This window comes from Equus quagga, chromosome 2, assembly GCF_021613505.1.
Source record: "Equus quagga isolate Etosha38 chromosome 2, UCLA_HA_Equagga_1.0, whole genome shotgun sequence".
In the NCBI taxonomy this organism is placed as follows: domain Eukaryota; kingdom Metazoa; phylum Chordata; class Mammalia; order Perissodactyla; family Equidae; genus Equus; species Equus quagga.
The window spans coordinates 59,856,478-59,878,500 of record NC_060268.1 but is presented as its reverse complement, the minus strand read 5'-3'; the positions used below and the strand labels follow the sequence as shown (position 1 = coordinate 59,878,500).

The following is a 22,023-nucleotide window of genomic DNA, read 5'->3' as shown; positions in this document are numbered from 1 at the left end:
TGAGTGACCCTCTCTCCAAGGACCCCACAAAGTGTCTACATCTACTGAATGAGTGACTTTTATTGAAACTAGAGAAGGGGCCTGAGCGGAAATGTCCCAGGACAGAAAGAACATGTGAGATTCAGGAGCTCAGAGGCCCAGGTGACCCTGAGAAACTAGGTCTCCCTGGGTGTTGACTAAAATCTTGGGAGGGCCCTCGAATTCCACAGGCAGTGGAAGTGATGGGGATTTGAGTCAACTGTACTTAACCTTTGACAAATAGAAATGGCAAGCAATAGGACATTGGAGTATATGAGGAAGCTATCTGGTGTAAACCTAATTCGGCCTGACATTGTTCTTCCAAAAGGGCCTAACCGAGGCCTTAGAGCATTGTATATCTGCTTTAGACATTCCCTATGGCAAGAACAAAGGCCCTTGAGATAAAGGTGCAACTTCCCTCCCCCTCCCAACGTTGGCATTTCCTTAAAGATTAAGCATCTTTCCTTAGGCTAGGAACTGATTGCTGCGCTCACCTGTGACCACCCAGCTGGAGACAATAGACTTGCTTCCTGCTACGCCCTCTGAGACAGCAGACCCACTACCTGCTGTGTCCATCAAATGCTGTGCCGACAGGGCAATCATGTGACTATTGTGGGAGGGACATTTCAATCATATGTGAAACGTCCTCTTTGAGGGTCTATAACCACCCCGCATACCCTCGCTTCTTTGGAGCGCTCCGTTCCTTTGTGGAGGGACTCTACCGGGCCATGGTCCTCACACTCTAGCTCAGAATAAACTCTCCCAAGTTTTCATTTATAGATTGGTTATGGATTATTTTCGTCGACACCTTTAAGGAGTAGGGAGACCGCAGTTGATATCCTGGGGCTTTGCGTGATTCTGAAATGGTACAACCTCCAATATCACAAATGTAAACACTCTACCCTTTGACCACAATGGACTCACTTGCTGAAGTGCTCTCCTGGAAACAAATCTTAGGTCCCATCCAGGGCTCAAATTCATTTAAGCCTCTGCCTTCACACAGTCTCCTCCTGTCTTTACTTTTTCCAGTTCAGATTCCAAGGTCCATCACTTCCTGTAAATACTTCATGCCCCAGTCCCTTGTCACTTTTTCTTTCCATTGTATTTTCCTGGGAAAACTTCAACAGTGAAGTGACTCAGTCATTTTCTCTGATCCTTAACTTCCTGTCACAAATGTAACAACACGCCTACATCTAAACTCTTCATCTTTCATAGGACAATGGAGAGAAGTGCCGCACATCCTCCCAGTAAAAGCTATCCCTTTCACCTGTGATCTGGATCTCATTCCCTCCTATCTTCTCAAGGTCTTTGTTCCTTTGATTTATATATATATATATAGATATGTATCAATACATATATAACAATCAATACATATTTAACAACACCTCTCTAAGAATGCATATATAAAATACATATATATGAGAACACTCAGTTACAGTCACGGGGCAACTGCCCCCAGTGCCAGGGGCTCTGCGCCTGAAGTGGCGAAGCCGTTCTGCAGTACAGCCTTCTTCCACAATACCTGGTGGGTGACAAGCGTCAACCCCAGCTCCTGGAGCCTAGTAGCCTGGGCGAGATCCTAACTCTGACCGAGAGTGAGGAGCAGAAGATGATTGAGAAGATGATGGAGAGCTGTGCCTTCAAGGCAGCACTGGCCTGCGTGGGAGTACGGGGGAAAATCAGATTGGAAGAACCGTGTCATTAACGTCTGCATCACTGGAGGAGCCGTCGCTTTCACAGCTGGCTTAAAGGCTGGGGTCATTGGTTGTGGAGGTTTTGCTTCTTTCTCCGCAGGATCGCTTATTACCTACAGTGAGAGCAATTGCTTCTGGGGAAGGACTATGCCAGCCCAGGATCAGAGCTGAATTGTGGAGGGCAGTTTCTGCACCACTCCAGGGCACTTGCTTCAGAGACTGAAGATATTTGCTTTCCCTTGTATAGTTGGTATCAGGAGGGAGCTGCCTGACTGCTGTCTGCCTCCATCCTCTGGGCAGCTACACTTTCTGCTCCTGGACTCCAGCCAGGCTGTGCAGGGGATGTGCCATGCCAGCCTCTCTCATTCGGGCAGATGAGGAGACAGTGCGTTGACTGACTTGTAGGAATTGAGCTCCACAAACGTTCAGCCCTGACCACAACTGGCCCTCTGGTTGTTTGGTGCTGTGGGAACAGAGGTGACTTTACATATACCCAGGAAGCTGTTCTGCCTTGGAACTCCATGCTGTCATCCATCGCATGTATCAGTGCAGGGCAAAGTAAACGTATGCCCTCCAACCAATTATGTCATCTGGCTTAGCGTCCTGATGTCCTCGTTAAAAATACGTAAACAAACAAAGAATGCTCAATAGCAGCACTGTTCACAGTTGCAAAAAACTTCAAACCATCCCAAATGTTTATTGACAAGAGAATGATTAAATAAATTGTGCTAAATTCAATAACAGAATAGTATATAGCAATGAAAAATTTCCAAACCACAGCTGTATGAAACAATGGAAGAATCATGAAGCAAAATATGGAATGACGGGCTGCCTGGTGGCCGAGTAGTTAAATTCTCAAGCTCTGCTTCTATGGCCCTGGGGTTCACCAGTTCAGATCCTGGGCAAGGACATGGCATCACTTGTCAGGCCATGCTGAGGGGGCATCCCACATAACTCAACTAGAAGGACGTACAACTAGAATATACAACTACGTACTTGGGGGCTTTGGGGAGAAAAAGAAGAAAAAAAAGAAGATTGGCAACAGATGTTAGCTCAGGTGCCAATCTTTTTATTTTTTTGAGGAATATTAGCCCTGAGCTGACTGCTCCCAATCCTCCTCTTTTTGCTGAGGAAGACTGACCCTGAGCTAACATCCATGCCCATTTTCCTTTACTTTATATGTGGGACGTCTACCACAGCATGGCTTGCCAAGTGGTGCCATGTCCGCACCCAGGATCCAAACAAGTGAATTCCAGGCTGTGAAGCGGAAGGTGCACACTTAACCCTTGCACAACCAGGCCGGCCCCTGAGGTACCAATCTTTAAAAAAAAAAAAAAGAATGAAAAAAACAAGCCCAAGCAGATTGTATACAGTTTGATACGATTTTTAAAGATTTTATTTTTCCTTTTTTCTCCCCAAAGTCCCCCAGTACATAGTTGTGTATTTTTAGTTGTGAGTTGTACTAGTTGTGGCATGTGAGACGCTGCCTCAGCATGGCTTGATGAGCGGTGCCTTGTCTGCACCCAGGATCCAAACCAGTGAAACCTTGGGCCACTGAAGCAGAGCACGAGAACTTAACCACTCAGCCACGGCCCGGCCCCGATACCATTTTTATAAAACTCAAAAACAAGTACTCTTAAACAACATATTGCTTATATTGTTTAGGGCTATACAAATATACTAAATTTATCTATTTATTTATTTTTGAGGAAGATTAGCCCTGAGCTAACATCTACCACCAATCCTCCTCTTTTTGCTGAGGGAGACTGGCCCGGAGCTAACATCGTGCCCATCTTCCTCTACTTTACATGTGGGACGCCTACCTCAGCATGGCTCGCCAAGCAGTGCCATGTCTGCAACTGGGATCTGAACCAGTGAACCCTGGGCCACCAAAGCAGACTTAACTTAACGTGCGAATTTAACCGAACTTAACTGCTACGCCACCAGACTGGCCCCTAAATTTATTTTTAAAAGGAATGGAAAATACAAAATTCAAGGTAGTGGTGATCTCAGCAGGGTGGGAAATAGAGCAGAATGGGAGAAGGATAAACACACAGCTAGATGTAAGATGTTGGCTAGTTCTTAGGTTGGACGGTATGTTCACACGTGTGTATATTCTATTGTGCTTTATAACGTAGATAAATATTACATATGTTACTCTATAGGTATAAAATATATAAAAATAATATTTAAAACCTTTTAGGAGCTATAAAAAAAAGAATTTATGATGAGCCTTCTCTGTTCAAAATAACTATCTTAACCTTTTCATTTTTTCCAACAATACAATCTGAGTTAAGTCAGTCTCCTTATTGAAGCTTAATCTTTTTTTTATGCTTTTGTTATTTCTCTTATTTTAGGGCACCTTCACATACATCTATCCAAAACCTACCTAATTCCAAGATTCTGCTCAAGTTCCGGATCTTTCCAGTCTTCCCTGAATATTCAAGCTCTTGTTTGTCTTTCTTTCCTCTAGCACTTGTCAACTTTTGAGTTTCAAGCAAATCAGCGTTTAATTATATATTGCCTTACATAATTTACAATCAGTCAATGTGTATCGCTCAAGGTTCTTCATCGCAAATAACAGAATGCAGTCTCATTACTAGTTTAAACAGAAAAGAAATTTATCAGAGGATACAGATGGCTCCTAGAATCTCTGGGTGGGCAGAAAATGAGGCTTGGCTGCTACACAGGACTAGCGCCAAAAGTGTGCTCTCGTGCTGCTCTGGTGGAGACCCTACTGGTACCACCACTGGGCAAAAGTGGACCTCCACTCTCACCACTGACAATGGCCGCTGAACATGACCACAAGCATGTCTAGCCCTGCTGCCTTTGGAAACTGGTTGGGTTTTTTTTTTGCCAGAATGGATTGCAACCAGTGCCTCCATCTTCACTTTACTCTCTTCTGACCTGAAATAGCATTCAGCTGTGGAACTGGGGTACCCTGTATCTGCCTAGCCATATGGAACCTGGGAAGGTGACTTTTTCACTTCCATTTTAGGGATGAATTCATAAGATGGTGGGAGTTCCCAAACATAGAAATGATGTTCAAAGGTTATCTTATCTTACCAATTTGGTTTGTTACCTAAAACACAGAACACTCAATAAATACCTATTGATTTATTACTCTTCAATCTCCTCCATTAAAATGGTACCTTTGGGATGATCTAATCCACACCTTTTGTATCACAAAAGAGCAAACAGACTCAGAGCAATAAACTGGTGTGCTCATGGTCAGACTTTTAGTTCTTCGTAGAGCTGATATTGTGGTTTGAGGATGTATTCCAGGAAAGATTCCCAAAAGCATAATACAACGTACAGTGATGTATTAGTCTTCTTGTGCTGAGAATTGCTTGTGGTGTTATTGTGAAAGTTCTGGCTATTCACATTCTTAATATTTATTTTTGGAAACACCCCCAAATTGTAGATTTGCAAAATTAATATATTAGTTTAGTTTTTTCTATTTTGTCATTTGTGGCAGTCTGCTAGTTGTCCCCCCAAATCTTTTCACTCCTTCTTCCACAATAATAGAAACCCTGAACTAGTACTGGGCCGTGACCATCAAGAATAAAGACTATATTCCCAGCCTCTTCTGCAGCTGTGTATGGCCATGGGATTACATTCCAGATGTAATCAGCATTGTTGTGTGCACCTTCTGGGAAATGTTCTTTAAATGTGGGGCCATCTCCTTTTCTCTTTCCTCCTTCCTGCTGACTGGCATGCAATTGGAGCTCTAGAAGCCATCTTGGACAATGAGGTGATCTTGAGAATGGAATGTTCACATGGTAAAGCAAGAAAACAGGAGACTGGATTCCTAACACCATGGAGCACCATTCCAACTGTGGACTTACTACCTCCAGACTTCTTGTATATGAGAGAAAAATTTTCTATCTTGTTTATTATTTTAGTTTAGTTTAGTTTTTTTCTGTTATTTGTGGCTTAATCAGATCCTCTTTCATAATCCCTGGCCTGGCCACTCAATTGCTAATGCTAATGCAGACTTGACTGCATGATATGCTTCCAACTGTCATGTACAAGGCAGGAGCAAGTAGATGTCATAATCTTGAGATGCGGTCCTCAAGTACCCAGCAGACCACTACCACCAGCCAGCCCAGTGGTTAGCTAGGTGATAAGCCCGAATAACACCAGCCAATCAACGAGACTCAGAGACTCTTTTTTAATGTGGGATATAGTTCATGGTCTTTTGGCTTTCAAAGATTTACCCCATTTCTCTTCTTTCAAACCTCTTTTCTGGGGCCAGCCCCATGGCTGAGTGGTTAAGTTCGCACGCTCCGCTTTGGAGGCCCAGGGTTTCACTGGTTCGAATCCTGGGCGCCAACATGGCACCGCTCATCAGGCCATGCTGAGGCGGCGTCCCACATGCCACAACTGGAAGGACCCACAACTAAAAATACACAACTATGTCCCAGGGGGCTTTGGGGAGAAAAAGGAAAAATAAAATCTTTAAAAAAAAAATCACCTCATTTCTATACTGGGTTCCCTGCTTGCCAGGAAAATTTTCATACTCCACACTCCATCTTTGGTTGTTAATAGACTATTTTTTTCTTTAACACTATTCACTTTCAAAAATATTAAACTGGGTCCGGCCCGGTGGTGCAGCAGTTAAGTGTGCACGTTCTGCTTCGGCGGCCTGGGGTCCGCCAGTTTGGATCTCGGGTGCAGACATGGCACCGCTTGGCAAGCCATGCTGTGGTAGGCATCCCACATATAAAGTAGCGGAAGATGGGCACAGATGTTAGCTCAGGGCTAATCCTCCTCAAAAAATAAAAAACCATTAAAGCGTTTTAAGAGCTTTAATGACATGGTCTACAGGAAAGCTATCTTATATATCTTTGGTGAAATTGCTAAGGAAAATATATTTCTAGTATTTCTCACATATGAAAAAAAGAGACAGTCAAACAATAATATGTCAATGGCTTACAAGTGTGGTTATATTCACATGGGCCCATAAACAATCACTTACCAAAATCTTTACATTTTCTAAAAGGATGAAAAATTTCTAAAAATTTTGTCGATAATAATAGTTAACATTTATTAAGTACTATCATTTAATCCTCTTCCTAATCCTATGAAGTAGGTACTGTTATTAATAATGAGGAAATCAAAGCAGAAAAGTCACTAAGTAGTAAACGATGGAATTGAGATTCAAACCCCAGAGCTTTGCTCTGGGCGTGTGCGTGTGTGTGTGTGTTTATGTTGGGAGGAGGGTTATATAACTTCTTAATTTCTCAAAGTGCTTTTATATTTACTTTATTAGACATTAAGTGGAGAATATAGATTGTTATCTGGATAATTAGAATGCCTCTTGCTTCAGTTATTCAGACTATTGAAGTTGACATATTTCCTGTTCGAATTAATTACATTTTGCCAATTGCTTAATATTAATGTTATCTTGCATGTATAGAAACAAAGCCATAAAATTAAGAAAAATGTGATACGTATACATATTTGCATACATAATTTTAGATAGAGCTTGCAATTTACCCCCTTTATCATATTCTTTTCACACATTAGATGTATTCTCTTATAATTTTAATTAAATATTTGAAGCTACAGAAAAGTACTCATCTTCTTGGTTTGTCAAATCTTGGTGCTATATTTGCTGCAGATAACTTTTTTTTTTGAAGTTTTTTAAATAGTTAACGCATTTATATGTTCAAAAAGGTATGGAGTTAAGTCCCTATCCCGCCCTGTCCCATACGCCCAAGTCCCGTCCCCACAGGTGTTAGTTATATATTTATTTTCCCTGTTGCGTGTGCGCGTGTGTGTACCCGTGTGTATACAAGCACATACGAATATATGGACTCATCTTAAAAAAAACATTAAAGGTAACAAATTTTTGACATTCTTCTTCGTGGCTACATTTTCTAACACTAACTTTTTACCACTTCTTTTCTCAGCTCATTATTCAATAAACAATAAAACTACGTTCAAGGAATTCTTTTATTTACTCCGAGTAGGTAGTCTCTTATCAAATTCTGTTTTATCAAATTCTACCCTTTCTACTCCATCTGCAATCTAGCCTTCTAGAAAACCGAGACCTCTTTCCAAAGTCTAAAATGCCCAGAACGTACAAGACCTTTAAGCAAATAAGGAAGTTTAACTCCCCTGGGGCACTCAGGTGGGCGGAGTCGGGTGGGGGGGCGTGGCGGGAGGGGCGCGGTGGGTTGGGAACCCCCGGGAAGGCGGGGCCGGGCTGGGTGGGCGGTACCAGGGAGAGGCGAGGCCGGCTGACACCGCCCAGGTCCCGCGCAGTTTTGGCGCGAAACACAGAGGGCTCTTCTCGCGGCGGGAACCTCCTGAGTCTCGCGAGAAGCGCGGTTCGCCCGCGCGTCCAGCCCCGCGCCGTGGTGGCTGCAGTCTGCGTGAGGTGAGAGTGGGCAGGCGTGCTCGCGAAGTTCCTGGGGGGGACAGGCGGCCGAGGGAGGCCAGCGGAGAAGCTGAGCAGCCGGGGAGCCGCAGGGAAGAACTGAGGAGGCTGGAGGACAGGCCCGAGGCGGAGCGGGGCTGGAGAGGAGGAGGGCTGGAGAGGAGGAGGCCTGCCCGCCGCCGTCCGCGGGGGAGGAGGCGGGGGACCAGTGGATGGGCACGTTGACTTCTCGGGCGGGTTTCCGGTCAGCGTCTCACGAGGGGGAGCGTTTTAGCGGGAGGGAGCGTGTGTCAAAGGCACGTTTCCATTGCCGTCTTCTGTCCAGGGCTCCTGAACGGACGCTGTCCCGTGAACGTGGAATGAATGAATGAAAGCGAAGCGGGACAGCGAGGACGAGGAGAAGGCGGGCGGAGCGGCATGGGCGGGACGTCGGGTGTCTTCAGGGTGGCCAGCAAGGGGGGACGTCGAGGCGGTCTGGTGGGACGCTCCTTGCCGCAAGGGCTTCTGTTGGATGACTCGGGAACCGTTAGACGTTGGACACCCAAGGGTCTGGGCGCCACTGTGGTTGCGATGTTAAATTCCTCGGGGAGTCTGAGGACTGGAGGAGGACGGAAGAGAATGTCATCGATGTCCAGGAAGAGACAGTGTGCGACCGCGGTCAGGAGAGAGAGACGGCTGTCTTCTGCGCTGCCGGTTATGGACAGCCCGCCTCATGCTCGGCCGCTTCCTCCCACTGCATCTTGCTACACTTAGTGTGGTTCGTGCCCTGTCGTCGGCCTCAACCGTGAACCCCATTTCCTCCCAGGGTCTTAACTGGAAGGGGCCACACGCACTTAGTGTAGACACGAAGCTACGTTAGATTGTGTCACCTCTACCTGCCTTTGCAGTTTTGAAAATCTGTGGTTCTGCAACCTGACTCGAAGATACAGTGGGTCATCAGGAGTTGATACTTTGCTTTGTTTTCATGTACTTATGGTCATGGGAATTTAGAATTGGAGAGGGTTTAGAGATTATCTGGCTCCCGCACTTTTATAGTTTTGGGGAAGCTTTGGAATTCTTTTCTTCATTCCTTCATTCAACAAATATTTATTGAGCACCTGCTGTGTACCGGCCGGGGCATACAGTGGTGGAGCACAGGGATCCCGCTGGCCTGCCCTTTTAGAGCTGCCATCTAGTAAGGGAGACAAACACTAATCGGATAATCACAAATAGAACCTGAGATTGAAACTGCCTAAGTGCTGTGAAAGTCATACTTGGCACTTTGGATGTGTATTGTAGGAGGATTTAATTTAGAGAAATTGAGGCAGACGTTTCTGAGGAGGTGGTAGTTGAGGTCTGAAAGAGATTAGTAGCTGGGAAGAGCCTTCAAGATAGGAAACAGCCTTTGCAAAGGTCTAGTGGCCTGAGGGATTTGGCTGTTTCAAAGAACTGAAAGCAAAGGGCTCAGAGAGTGGTGTGGAGTGAGGCTGGAGAACTAGGAAGGTGACAACCCATGCAGGGCCTTGGAGTTTAATCATTAACAGCAGTAGGGAGCCTTTGAGATATTTGAGCCAAGTGATAATGTGATCAACTTTGTATTTGCAAAGGTTCAATCTAGCTATAAGATGGAGGATGGATTGAAAAAGGCGAAAGTGGATGGGAGTAATGGAGTAAATCCAAGCAAGAAATGTTAGGAAGTGGTTGTGGAGATCGGGAGAAATGGACGGACTCATGTTTAGGAAGTAAAAACGACTGGATATGGAGGGTGGGGGAAGGAAGTGTTAAGGATGACTTGTGGTTTCTGACTTGCATAGCTGGATAGATGTCTTTCAGTGAACTGGGAAAATTTAGAAGTTCAATTTTGTACATGATGAGTTATAGGTACCTTTGACAAATTTTAGAGAAGTAGAGATCTAGAGCTCAGATTTGATGCCTAGGGTGGGGGAAAAATTACTGAGTCATCTGTAAATGATTATTAAAGCCAAGGGCATAAATGAGTGAAGAGGGCCTAGGATGGAGTCTTGGGTACTAACTGACTAGGTTAGAGGAAGACGAGTCTGCAGAGAAGATGTAGGAGTGTCCAGAAAGGGAGGAAAGTCAGGTGAGTACTGTGTTTGAGAAGTCAAGGAAGATAACTTTTCGAGAAAAAGGAGCTCATGAAAAGTGTCAGATGTTGCTGAGAGGTCAGGTAAGATGGTATTGAAAAGCATTCTTTCAGGTGATCAACCTGAGGGTTATTTCCCTTTCTTCAAAGGAAACCTTACCTAGAAGACCAATATATAGACAGGTTTTTTTAGAAAGCTGCTCTGGTTGAAGTGGGGGTGAGGTACCTGTGTTCTGCCTATTTGACATCCATTTGGACCACAGTTTGAAACCTTCTGAAAAGTCAGAATCACCATGGGGGAACTCAACAGTTGAGGTAAAATGGTTTGCTCAAAATCGTATAGTTCTTTAGTGGTAGAGTGTACATGAGAACTCACCACTTCTCATTTATATATAGCCCAGTTCTTTTTTTCATAACTGTTATCGTCTCTACTTCTTTTCGTGATATGTGAGTTTGAAATATGGTTTAACTGACTGAAACATGCATTTTGCTGCAGGTAGAACTTGACTGTAATAAGAAGACTACTTGGATGAATAAACATGTTTCCTTTTTTTTCCTGTAGAGGAGAAGATGCTGGAACCACAGGACCGTGGCTTGATTGACCTGCCAGATTATGAGCATGTAGAAGATGAAACTTTTCCTCCTTTTCCACCTCCAGCTTCTCCAGGGAGGGAAGATGGTGAAGGAGCCGAACCTGATGAAGGTCTGTATAGAGTTCCAAAAAAAGTGTCCACGTTCAGTTATCCATCTGTCAGCTTAGAAATGATGCATTTTATAAATGGGGCTTCGATTATTTGTGTATTATTAACTCTTGGTATATTTCACCAGAGTCGGGGAGGGGAGCGCCTGTTCCTGTGCCTCCAAAGAGAACAGTTAAAAGGAACATACCCAAGCTGGATGCTCAGAGGTACATTTACTATTTCCTTAAAGTTATACTTTTCTTTACATCCTTTTTTTTTTAAATTTCTTCTGTTACAAGCTTTTGGTGGGATGATTTGGAGATCAGATATTTCTAAAGACCTTTTTTTTTTTTTCAGTTCAGCAGATAGTATTTTTTCATTTTATAGTCTTGGTTTGGCCTCAGTGGCTCTAGAAAACTTCAAATTCACACATTTCTATTCACAGATTACTTTCAGAGAGAGGGCTTCCAGCATTAAGGCATGTGTTTGATAAAGCAAAATTCAAGGGTAAAGGTCATGAGGTAAGAAATGTCTGATTTTTATTTTAGACCTTTGTTTTTTAAAATATCGGTAAAACTGTGGGGCCATTATCCTGTTCTTAGGAATCTTAGAATGTTTCCCAAATGCTGTCATTCATCGTCATCTCCCTTGAGAAACTGACTTAGTGCAAAGGGCACTGTTTGAGGAATCAGAAGACGTGTCTTATGGTCTCATTTTTGACACTGTGTGGCTTTAGGAAAGTCACATCTGGGTCTTTAAGCCTGAGTTTGTACTTTATAATTTCAAGGAGTAAAATTTACTTTGTCTACCTCAAAGAGTGATTTTAAGCTTTATGAGAGCAAGGACTTTACCTGTATTGATCACTTATGTGTCCCTAAGATATGACACAGTCCCTGGTTCATAATAAGTATCAGTTAAGTTTTGTTGAAAAATGAGGACATTTAAGAACTGTCAATCACTGTACAAATGTACATTTTAAAATTCTCTTATCTTTGAATGATGTGTAGTGGAGATTCAGTTTTTTGCAGATGGTATCTTTATAGAGCTTTGCAGTTTGTGAGGTATTTTCAAATATATTCTTTAATTCTCAACATGTGGGGTAGGTGTTGGTCCCAGTATCTAGTTAAGGAAACTGAGTTTTAGGGTTGTAAGTGTCCAATGCCAACAGTTAAGGGCAGAGCCTAGACTTCCTGTTTCATAGCCCAGTTAGAATAACGTTAATATAACAACAAGCACCATCTTGGTGTGATATGCAGGATAACTGAAAAGAGGGAAAAGGCTGGAGGCAGACAGCAGTTCAGAGGCTGTTGCTTTACCAGGGGAACAAGGTGAAAATACCCTGGAAGGGTAGTAGCAGAGAGATGAACAACATATAGTACTTACAGGTGACCAGATATAGGGAGGTAAAAAGGGAGTCAAAAACAGCCCCAAGATTTCAAACCTGGGAGGCTGAAGAATTATAGTACATTTGCTCATCTTCACTGGACAGGAAGAGAGAATATAGACTGTCCTGTTTTGCCATAAAACTGAGCGTAAATCAGGATATTTAAAAACCATAGCCAGCTCAGTTGATTCGTTGCCCTTTTTGGAATTTTCAGGTAATAATGATGAATTGGTGCTTTGAATTTATGAAGTTTTCCTCATTCTCATAATAAGTACTTTATTAAAATAAATAAACTTATATGAAGGATAAGTGTTTTGTGTTTCTTCACTGGGTGAGGGTAGGCTCTGAGAAAGTTTACTCTTATCTAGTCTTCTGTACTTTGCCCTTGAAAATTCTTACAGTTTATCACAAGGTTGAATCCTCACTGCTTTTTTCTTCATGTATGACTCAGCATTTGCCACTGTCTTTAGGTGTTTCTCTTCTTGTGTCCCTTGGGTTTAACAGGACATTGTGAGGTGGCTGACCAGCTTACCCCCAAAAATTGGAAAATGATCTTAAGTGATTGAATTTTTAAAAGAACTCTATCTTTATTAACAGAATGAGAATGATAAGACATTATTCTCTCAGCATTACATATTTAGTCATTGGTAGAGTTGATTGTCTCAGCCATTGTTGGCTTGTTAGACAAGCAAGATCATATAACAACAGCAATAACAGCCAACATTTGAGTGCCTGCTTTGTGTCAGGCACTTTACTTGTATTGCTTAATCCTCATAACAACCCTGTGGGTATGCATATTATTATTCTCATTTTGTACATGAAGAAAAAGGTACAGAGAGAGAAAGTGATTTGTTGAAAGTCACACAGCTATTAAGTGGTAGAATTGAGATTTGAATCCATGCAGTCCTATCCAGAGCCTGTGCTTTTAACCACTCTCCTTTTTCAATACTGTTAAGAGAAGAATAAAATATTTTGCAATAAAACCAGGAATTTGGAACTTTTCTCATTCATTAGTCCCGTATATTAAACTTTGTTTTCCATTTTATTTTTTAAAAACTTTAATGTTAAATTGAAATTTCATGTGTAGAGAAGTATTGTGGTCTGAGAATGTTTGAACTACTCTTGCTAGTGTTTGGTACTTTGACCTTGGGATTTTTAAATGTATTTTCACAGTGCTGAATTCTCAATGCTTTCTTCTCTATATGGTTTAGGGACCTGTCTCTTTGTTTAGTTATTCCCAAGAGCTATCTTGACATTTTATTAAAACTTATTCTCAAGTATTACTGTGCAGTTCTGAGAAGACGCACCTGACTATCTTTTAACTTTTTAAGTTTTCGCACTGAGTTTTTTTCCTCTGATTTTTAAATATCTGTATCCAGTGCTCTTTTAGACTGCAGTCCTCTAACCCCTTAATAAATATTTTTCTTCTTGAAGTTTCTTCTGAAAGTTTCTTGATCTTATAAAATATAAAATGACACCAGTGACTTTGGCATTACTATTCAATTCTAGAATCTGCTGACAAGGTCACTGTGAGAATGAGTCTTCTCTTTAGCATTTTTATTTTTATGTGCCAGGCTGAAGACTTGAAGACGCTCATCAGACACATGGAGCACTGGGCACATCGGCTATTCCCTAAACTGCAATTTGAGGATTTTATTGACAGAGTTGAATACCTGGGAAATAAAAAGGAAGTTCAGGTAGGTGTTGAGATTGTTATGAATATCATTCTCAGTGCTAAATAGTACAAGGAGAGATTTAGTTGAAGCCGAGTAGCTGTTTGGGGTCTTCATTTTGAAATTTGTCTTGGTAGAAAAAAGGAAAATTAATAGTAGTTACTTGAAGAACAACGTTTTTGAAACTAAGAGTTGATAAATAACCATTTTCCCCCAAATATTATTGGTGAAAATGTAAAAATATCTCTTTATTTGCAGACTTGTTTAAAACGAATTCGACTTGATCTCCCTATTTTACATGAAGATTTTATTAGCAATAATGGTAAGACTATAGGTTTGTCTGCTTTATAACAATCTTGCTTTTAGAAGTGGATCTAGTTGGGGTTGGCGGTACTACGGGACTGGGTTCCCAGTCTGTACTGAGTATACATTAAAATACAGTCAGTAGGAATGAGTTAAAATGCCCTGGCACATCTGGAGTGTTGTCTGTGGTATTTGTTTCTTAAAGACATGGCTGAAAGGCTATTAAGAGAGGTAGTAAAAATATATTCAGCCATAGAGCATAAGCTTTTGAGAACTCTGATGGTGACCCATTGGTCCTTTGTAGTGTTTGTTCATACAAATGAATGACAAGATAGAGTGTTCATATACATGCACACCGTTAAAAAAGTGGCTCTGGGCACTTAGGCAGAATAATTGGATGATGAATAGTTTACGTTTCACTTTGGGGCGTAGGGCTTGGACATGGGGCTTTGGGGGGAGCTCCGTGACTGGTCCTGGTGTTGATTGCTCTCGTCAGTTGTACGGTGCAACCATAGGCAGTCACACACATCAAAACATGGTTCCTGCCGACAGGGTCTGCAGAGTTATCAGATTCTCTGTGCGATGGCTCCATACATGTTTGTCTGTTTTTGTTTTTTAAACTTTTAATAGACGTGGTAGAAATACAGGCTGTATATAGAATCTCCCAAAGTTATTTATAAATTGCTTTTAAAAGTGTGGAGGATTGTCATTTAAGTAATCCAAGATTTAATTTTTTGGTAAGATATGGTGCGTTCTGATGGCATGGGATTTGGCATATGGAAAGGAGTTGGTTTTTTTTTAAATCCCTAAGCATACACCAATGGCATAGTTAGTGTATTCAGCAGCACTTTTGAGCTGCGTACTGCGTGCTCAAGGTTCAGGGATAAAGGATGCAAGGATTTTTGTTGAAGTTTACTAGCAAATTTTCATCTACCCTTTTTCAGTCAATTGATTTTCTTAAAAATTAATCAGGGCTTATATTTTTAAAAAATGTGTAGTCATATTACTCCTCAGCTCAAAGCCTTCTAGTGACTCCTTATTTCACTCAAAGTAAAGCCAAATTCCTTATAATGTCCCACTTGGCCCTACAGAATTTGTCCCTGTGTCCTCACCCCATTCCCCTTGCCGCTCTGACTGTATCTTTTACCGTTCCTCACTCGCAGTGCTTCAGCCGCACTTGCCTCCTGGCTGTGCCTTGAACCTTGCGGGCACATTTCCGTCCTAAGGCTTCTGCACTCTTGCACTCTGCCTTGGACACTGTCCTCGGTCCTAACTCCTGCCTCCAGATCTGCATGGCTAACTCTTAGCCTCTTCAAACTGTGCTTAAATGTCAACTCAGTGAAGTCTTCCCGACCACGCAGTTAGTTGTATCCCTTCCCTCATTCCTGGTTCCTCTATGCTTTTTTTTCATAACACTTATTTCCTTTAATTATTATGTAGTTTGCTTCTGTACTAGTTTATGTATACCGAAGTGATGGCATCCTATAGAGCATTGAATATTTTTGACTTCAGCTTCTTTGCCACAGTAGCTTGCCTATGAAGGTTGCAGTGAATTAATTTCAAGTATGGTTCTAATTTTTTTCTAATCCCACTTTTATCCTAGTCAATGCCCTATCAGTGGTTATATTTATATTGTTTTTCCATAAAACATTGTTATATTAAAGAGGTCATTTACTATTAAAGGTGTCTTTCCTTTCATGGCCCATAAAAGGAGTAGTTCTTTATTTATTTCATTACTATTAAATGAGAATCCTGTAAGGCGAAGCATATTAGGAATATATATAAAAATATATGCCCTATATATATATATTGCATAATTGGTTCTAATACTTGTTTCTTAACTTGTCCAGCAATGTTCTCTACACGTACTCCATCCATATTTCCTGACAAAGGAATGCATTTTAGTTTCTTGCCACATTTTTTTCCATGTCAGGAAGGAAAAGTGTATGGCTTTTTTTGTTTTTGTTTTTTGAGGAAGATTAGCCCTGAGCTACCATCTGCTGCCAATCTTCCTCTTTTTGCTGAGGAAGACTGGCCCTGAGCTAACATCCCTGCCCATCTTCCTCTACTTTATATGTGGGACACCTACCACAGCATGACCTGATAAGTGGTGCGTAGGTCCACGCCTGCGATCTGAACAGCGGACCCCGGGCCGCCAAAGCAGAGTGGTCGAATTTAACCGTTACGACACTGGGTTGGCCCACAAACTGTATGGCTTTTTATCTTTCACTATTAAGGAAGAAACCTCAAATGGGATTTGGGTTGTAAAAGGCTGGTAAAAATATCCTATGATTTTTAAACCTCACTGGAATAATTGTAGAAGTTTATCTTTGTGTCTTAAATGTTTTGTTAGTTGTGATGGTTTTTACTGTCATTAGCTAGTACCTCAAGGCACAGTATATAGATTGGACAAGGATAATATGTATAAATTCGTATTTCAAATGGTGGTCTTAATGATATAAATCTTTTGTTTTGCCTACTTGTCAGATATGATGAGGTTGTCATGTTTTTTAACCCCGTAAAGTGAATGGTGTAGAGAGAAGGTGAAATGTCAGCTTTGCCATTTTCTTGGTCTTGCTTGTGCTTCTATTATCTTCTGCCAACAGGCGTTTCGTTTTTTGCAAAAATCTTTTTAAGCTACCACTTGTGCATTTCGTTGGGATTGTTTTGGTTAAAACTAGATAGTCTGTCAGTCTGCTTAACTGGGCAGTTAGAATCAGCTCTAAGTCTCAATGTGCTGAAATTAAAAAAGGAGTGAGGGCCCAACTCCCCCACCCTTGCACAGTGTGGAGCTGCCTTTAAGGTAGCTCGCACACCAGACCATAACTGTCACATGGATAAGAGAGAGTTCATCAGTGTCAATCCTTATTTTAAAAATAAGCTAGTAAAACTTAATTTTTCTTAATTTTTTTTTAAAGATTGGCACCTGAGCTAACATCTGTTGCCAGTCTTCTTTTCTTCTTCCTCTTCCTCCTCCTCCTCCTCTTTCTCTTCCTCCTCCTCCTCCTCTTCCTCCTCCGCCCTTCTCCCCCCCCCCCCCCCCCCCCCCCCCCCCCCCCTCCTCTTCTTCCCCACCCAAAACCCCCCAGTACATAGTTGTATACCTTAATTGTGAGTGCCTCTGGCTGTGTTATGTGGGACACCACCTCAGCATGGCCTGATGAGTGGTGCCACATCCACACCCAGGATCCAAACCCATGAAACTCTGGGCTGGCGAAGCAGAGCACATGAACTTAACCACTCGGCCACAGGGCCGGCCCCAATTTTTCTTAGTTCTTAAGTGAAATATAAGTTGATCTAATATTTACTTTCCATACCACTGTGGATCATTTTAGGGGCATTGTACTTTGAGATAACTAGTGTACAGGACTTTAAGAATTTATTAAGACTAATAATGTAGAGAGCACTGAATTTTAAAAAAATTAACTTGGAAATATGTCCACAGATCTCTAATTTCTCTTCCTTTTTCACTTTGTGTCTAGCTTTTACCCTATTAAGAAAAATAGCCTATATATAATTATTACTGTTTCATATAGACACTGTGGCAAGCTATTAAAATGCTTTTGTTTAATGCAAAACAAGAATATGCCTTGGATTCTTTAAGTTCTTTTATTAGCCCAAGCATAAAATATTTCTAATCATAACTCAGAACTTTTGCTTTCCATTCATGCATATTTTTAAACTATTATTTCCATTTGAGTTATAACGCCTCTTGAAAGTGATTTATAAATATTCCTTTTACTTGTTTGAATCAAACATGTATTTGTAATGTTCTCATACCTCACAAAGTGTTTCTTAAGGTCTGGCACCTTATCACTTTAAACTGGCTTTCAGTTAATAGCGGCATAAGCTCTTTTTCTGGCTAGTTTAACACTACAGATGTACTAACTTTTTCTTTTCTACTGCAGATGAAGTAAGGGAAAATAATGGCCATGATGTAACTGCTACTGAATTAGATCCCTTTTTGACAAACTCATCAGAAAGTGAGAAGTTTGCTTTTGAGTCCAGTAGAAGCCTAACAGAAGAGCAACAACAAAGAATTGAGAGAAACAAACAACTGGCCTTGGAAAGAAGGCAGGCGGCAAAGCTACTGAGTAATAGTCAGTCTCTAGGAAATGGTAAATTTTATGCTGGCTTTTATTTGCTAACATTAATATATCAAGGGCATGTTAGAACTGTTTACTTCTGTACTATCCCCCCAAATAAAATAATTCTAGGAATAGAAAAATGTGATGTAGATATTAAGTTTGTGTATATTAGAGAAGGAGGGAGGGAGGGTTAAATAAGTCTAATGGTTTTCTGGATAGCTGAATACCTCTTAAAAAATTATTTTGATCATTTAAAATTGATTCTGACACTTTCAAAAACATATTCTTCCCTGACTCCTTAAAGCATATGACACATAATTTTATCTTTAGGATCATAATTACGAACATTAATTATTGTGGTGCTTTCCTAAACATAAAATGCCTTCGGCACCCATCAAGGATATTAGAACCATTTGCTGCCATGAATATGTCCTAAAATGCTTTTTTTATTTTTTTTTTTATTTTTTAAAGATTTTATTTTTTCCTTTTTCTCCCCAACGCCCCCCGCCCGGTACATAGTTGTGTATTCTTCGTTGTGGGTTCTTCTAGTTGTGGCATGTGGGACACTGCCTCAGCGTGGTCTGATGAGCAGTGCCATGTCCGCGTCCAGGATTCGAACCAACGAAACACTGGGCCGCCTGCAGCAGAGCGCGCGAACTTAACCACTCGGCCACGGGGCCAGCCCCCTAAAATGCTTTTTATTGCATTGTGTCACTTTTGTTGTTAGCTGTCAGTTTGCTTATGTGTTACATTCCCTTCTTTCTATAAAACTGCCTTAAAATTTGCTGTTTTTAAAATAGATTATGGGTTTGGAAACTAGACAACCAAAGCTATATTTTAAAATAATTTTGTTAAAACTGTATTTAAAAATAACTGCAAATGGGTTTTGAAGGAAGCAGGATTGCATACCTTTCTCAATTTCCAATACAGTTTTTCCTTCTGAAATGGGAAAATAAGAGTTACAGTAAGGAGTGAAGATACCATGTTATAAAACAAGTTTTGCCCACGATAATAATTCTCAAGTAAAAAAATTAGTCAGTGTGACTACATTATCATGATTTTTTCCAATTAAAATGAAATTAATTTTTAATTTTAAAAATGAATGTTTTATTACTACCATGTGAAGAATTACATGAAGACACAACTATTGTTGATGGCAGTGTCTTCCTTGCTGTCATTATCAAAGTATACCTGGCAATAAGCATTTTAAGGTTCATCTTCTATTTATAATATACAATCTTAAAATTTGCCCAAATAGAAGTATCTTAAATTTTTTTTATTCTACATCACTTTGATGTATAACTGTTAAGAGCATTTGATTTTAAAAAATTTTTGTCTAGTAGTTTTGATTTTGAATGAGAACAGTTGCATTTGGCTATGCGTTTGAGGTCAGTACCTTTCAACATTCTGGCATTTCTTAATGGATTTTATACATGTATAAAAATGGCTTTATTTGGAAGAAAGTGATCATAATTAACATTAACTAAAGTGACCATAGATTTCATTTGTACTGATGTAAGCTCCTGAAGAGATTTGTATTAGGTAAGACTGGATCAGGTGCTTATAATGAGTAATAATGATGATTTCTTTCAGACTTGTTAGGGAACACACCCAGGGCACAGACGGATGAAGAGGTTGACACAGGTGAGGATCAAGACGAGGAGCAGTCAGACGGCGTGGACAGAGGCCTTCTCGACAGTCCACTCAGTGCTGCTGCTGCCAGTACTGTGAATGAGGAGGAGGAGCCAAAAGGAGAGGAAACGCAACTGGACCACACCTTTTAAAATGTACAGTAGTGATTTGACGCTTCATCCGGAAAGGTACTTGAGGGTGGATAGGCCTCAACTAAGAGGAAATGTATTAACTTGCTATCCTCCAAATTTGAGATTACTCTGTATTGTTTACTCTTAGTGAAAATCCTTATGTAGTAAAAACTTGTGCAAATGCCTGTTTAAAATCTGGTATTTATAATTATACTTGTTTCTTATTAACTTTAGTTAAGTCTATTTATTCTCTTTTGTATTTATTTTTATACAGATAGGACTTCATAAAAATGATTAGTAGTTAATAAACAGTTTCTGCTGCTAGTGTGCCATTGACTGCCTTGTTTTCACTAAATTGGGTGGTGTTTTAAGATGTAACTATATAATGAATATTAATTTCCATTTTTAAAAAAGAAATAAAAACCTTACAAACTATCTCTAGAGGCTTTATGAAAGTTTCTCATTGCTGTTCTGCAATTTTCACTTTTGGTAAAATGTTTGTGGCTTTTATATATATTTTGAGGAGTCATTTTAATGTTTAGGGGGTCACCTGAAAGGCTGGTATATTGCCTGACCTGCCCAGGTGCTAGGGAAGTTCAGATGCTCTTTGGTACCTTATTGACTAGTTGGAGAGAAACTTGCAGTTTCATGGGGAACACAGAGCGCCCAGGGTGGATTCACAAGAGACCTTTGAGTTGGTGGAAGAGATTCCAAGGATTGGGAAAAACATGTACAATAATGATAGAGAAATGAAAATCTAGGAAATAAGAAAGATTTGGGAATGGTGACTATGAGGCTAGAAGCGTTTGGCCAGATGGTGAGAAGACCTGACTGGAGTTTGTTCTTGCCTGAGTTTATTAACTTGGTGGAGGAGGTAATTCCAGATAAGAAAGTACCATGTTGACAACCAAGTTTAAAGAAGGTCTAGTTCGTGGCAGGAGACAGATTCCCAGCCGGGAGAAGGAAAGGCAAAGCTAGTTTTTACAAACTAGGGGTTGGGAAACTTGCTTTTCGTGATGAAGATTGGCAGAGTGATGGTGCTAGAGTGGCTTCTATCCAAGAAGCTGGGACAAGCAGGCATCCTGTTCTCTTCAGGCATGCCGACTTCAGGTGGAAATGGAGAATGACAAGGATGTTTTGGCTGAAAGGCCAGGGTGTTGAGCACAAGAACATATGGGGCGAGGGGCGGTGTGCCCTGTAGGCTTGCTGGGGACTGGCATAGTGAAGGGCCAAGAGGCATAAGCCTCAGAGGATTGTGGTTTATTGCTGCTAATAGGGGATCAGCTAGAAGATGGAGCCCAGTCTCTTAAGATGCAACCAATGCCTAGAGAAACTGCTTCCTCAGAAGGGCCTGTTTTAGCCTCTGCTCACCCTCAAACTGGATTAGAAGAGAGGACTAAGAGAGGCCAATGCAACTTATCATGCGAGGAATACTCAGCAAAATGAGAAGGTGGAAAGGGAGGTTTCAAAGAACAGACCTTACCTGTGCATCCCACCCCACTCCCTATGCCCTGTCCCCAACTGGTGCTGGGGACAGCTGGGAAGGTTTGAGTCAAATAAAAACTATTCTTTAAAATGAGTTAGTGGACAGGACTAAGTCTTATTATCTGAAAGAGACTGAACAGGTAATCTGACAGATGTCAGAGGGGCCTACGATCCTAATGGCCCAGTGTAGCAATTACAGGAAAAATTAAAACTTACTTTTAAAGAGCGGATTTCAGGCAAGTTAAGCAAAAGAGATTGGCAACCTGACTTGAAAACCCACCGTTCACTATCCACTTCTGAAAAATCAGTTTTGGTAGTAATCTAATTGCACCTTATTTAAGGCAACTTTAATGATGAGAAAACATTTTACACGTATGTGAAATATCTATCCAATCTCAATTGACTAGAATACTGAGTGACACAGAAAATTAGATGTTAATGTTGAAAAGAAGGCAAAACATTCA

General features: G+C 41.0%; 1 protein-coding gene and 1 non-coding gene across 5 annotated transcripts; both read left to right on the top strand.

The window, feature by feature from the left end:
• The first annotated feature begins 8,035 nt into the window (after window positions 1–8,035).
• On the top strand, window positions 8,036–20,502 carry TIPIN (TIMELESS interacting protein). Of its 4 annotated transcripts, none has more exons than XM_046651974.1 (8): window positions 8,036–8,100; window positions 10,746–10,886; window positions 11,012–11,090; window positions 11,309–11,384; window positions 13,822–13,944; window positions 14,179–14,242; window positions 18,132–18,341; window positions 19,905–20,502. In XM_046651974.1, the coding sequence occupies exons 2-8, from the start codon at window positions 10,754–10,756 to the stop codon at window positions 20,093–20,095; spliced, it is 876 nt and encodes a 291-aa protein (XP_046507930.1). In that variant the 5' UTR covers window positions 8,036–8,100; window positions 10,746–10,753; the 3' UTR covers window positions 20,096–20,502. The 4 variants fall into 4 exon arrangements, with proteins under 4 accessions (XP_046507930.1, XP_046507932.1, XP_046507929.1 ...); XM_046651976.1 differs by lacking the exon at window positions 8,036–8,100 and adding an exon at window positions 8,500–8,857; XM_046651973.1 differs by lacking the exon at window positions 8,036–8,100 and adding an exon at window positions 8,500–9,028.
• Window positions 14,687–14,820, top strand: LOC124236531 (small Cajal body-specific RNA 14). The gene has a single exon (XR_006887766.1). It is a non-coding gene; the product is annotated as a small Cajal body-specific RNA 14 (non-coding RNA).
• Window positions 20,503–22,023: the final 1,521 nt, after the last annotated feature.

Coding starts and splice junctions, on each gene's coding strand:
- TIPIN (XM_046651974.1), top strand. CDS start 10,754: ATGCTGGAACCACAGGACCGTGGCTTGATTGACCTGCCAGATTATGAG. Junction 14,243..18,131: donor AGATTTTATTAGCAATAATG/GTAAGACTATAG, acceptor TTTCTACTGCAG/ATGAAGTAAGGGAAAATAAT. Junction 18,342..19,904: donor TAGTCAGTCTCTAGGAAATG/GTAAATTTTATG, acceptor GATTTCTTTCAG/ACTTGTTAGGGAACACACCC.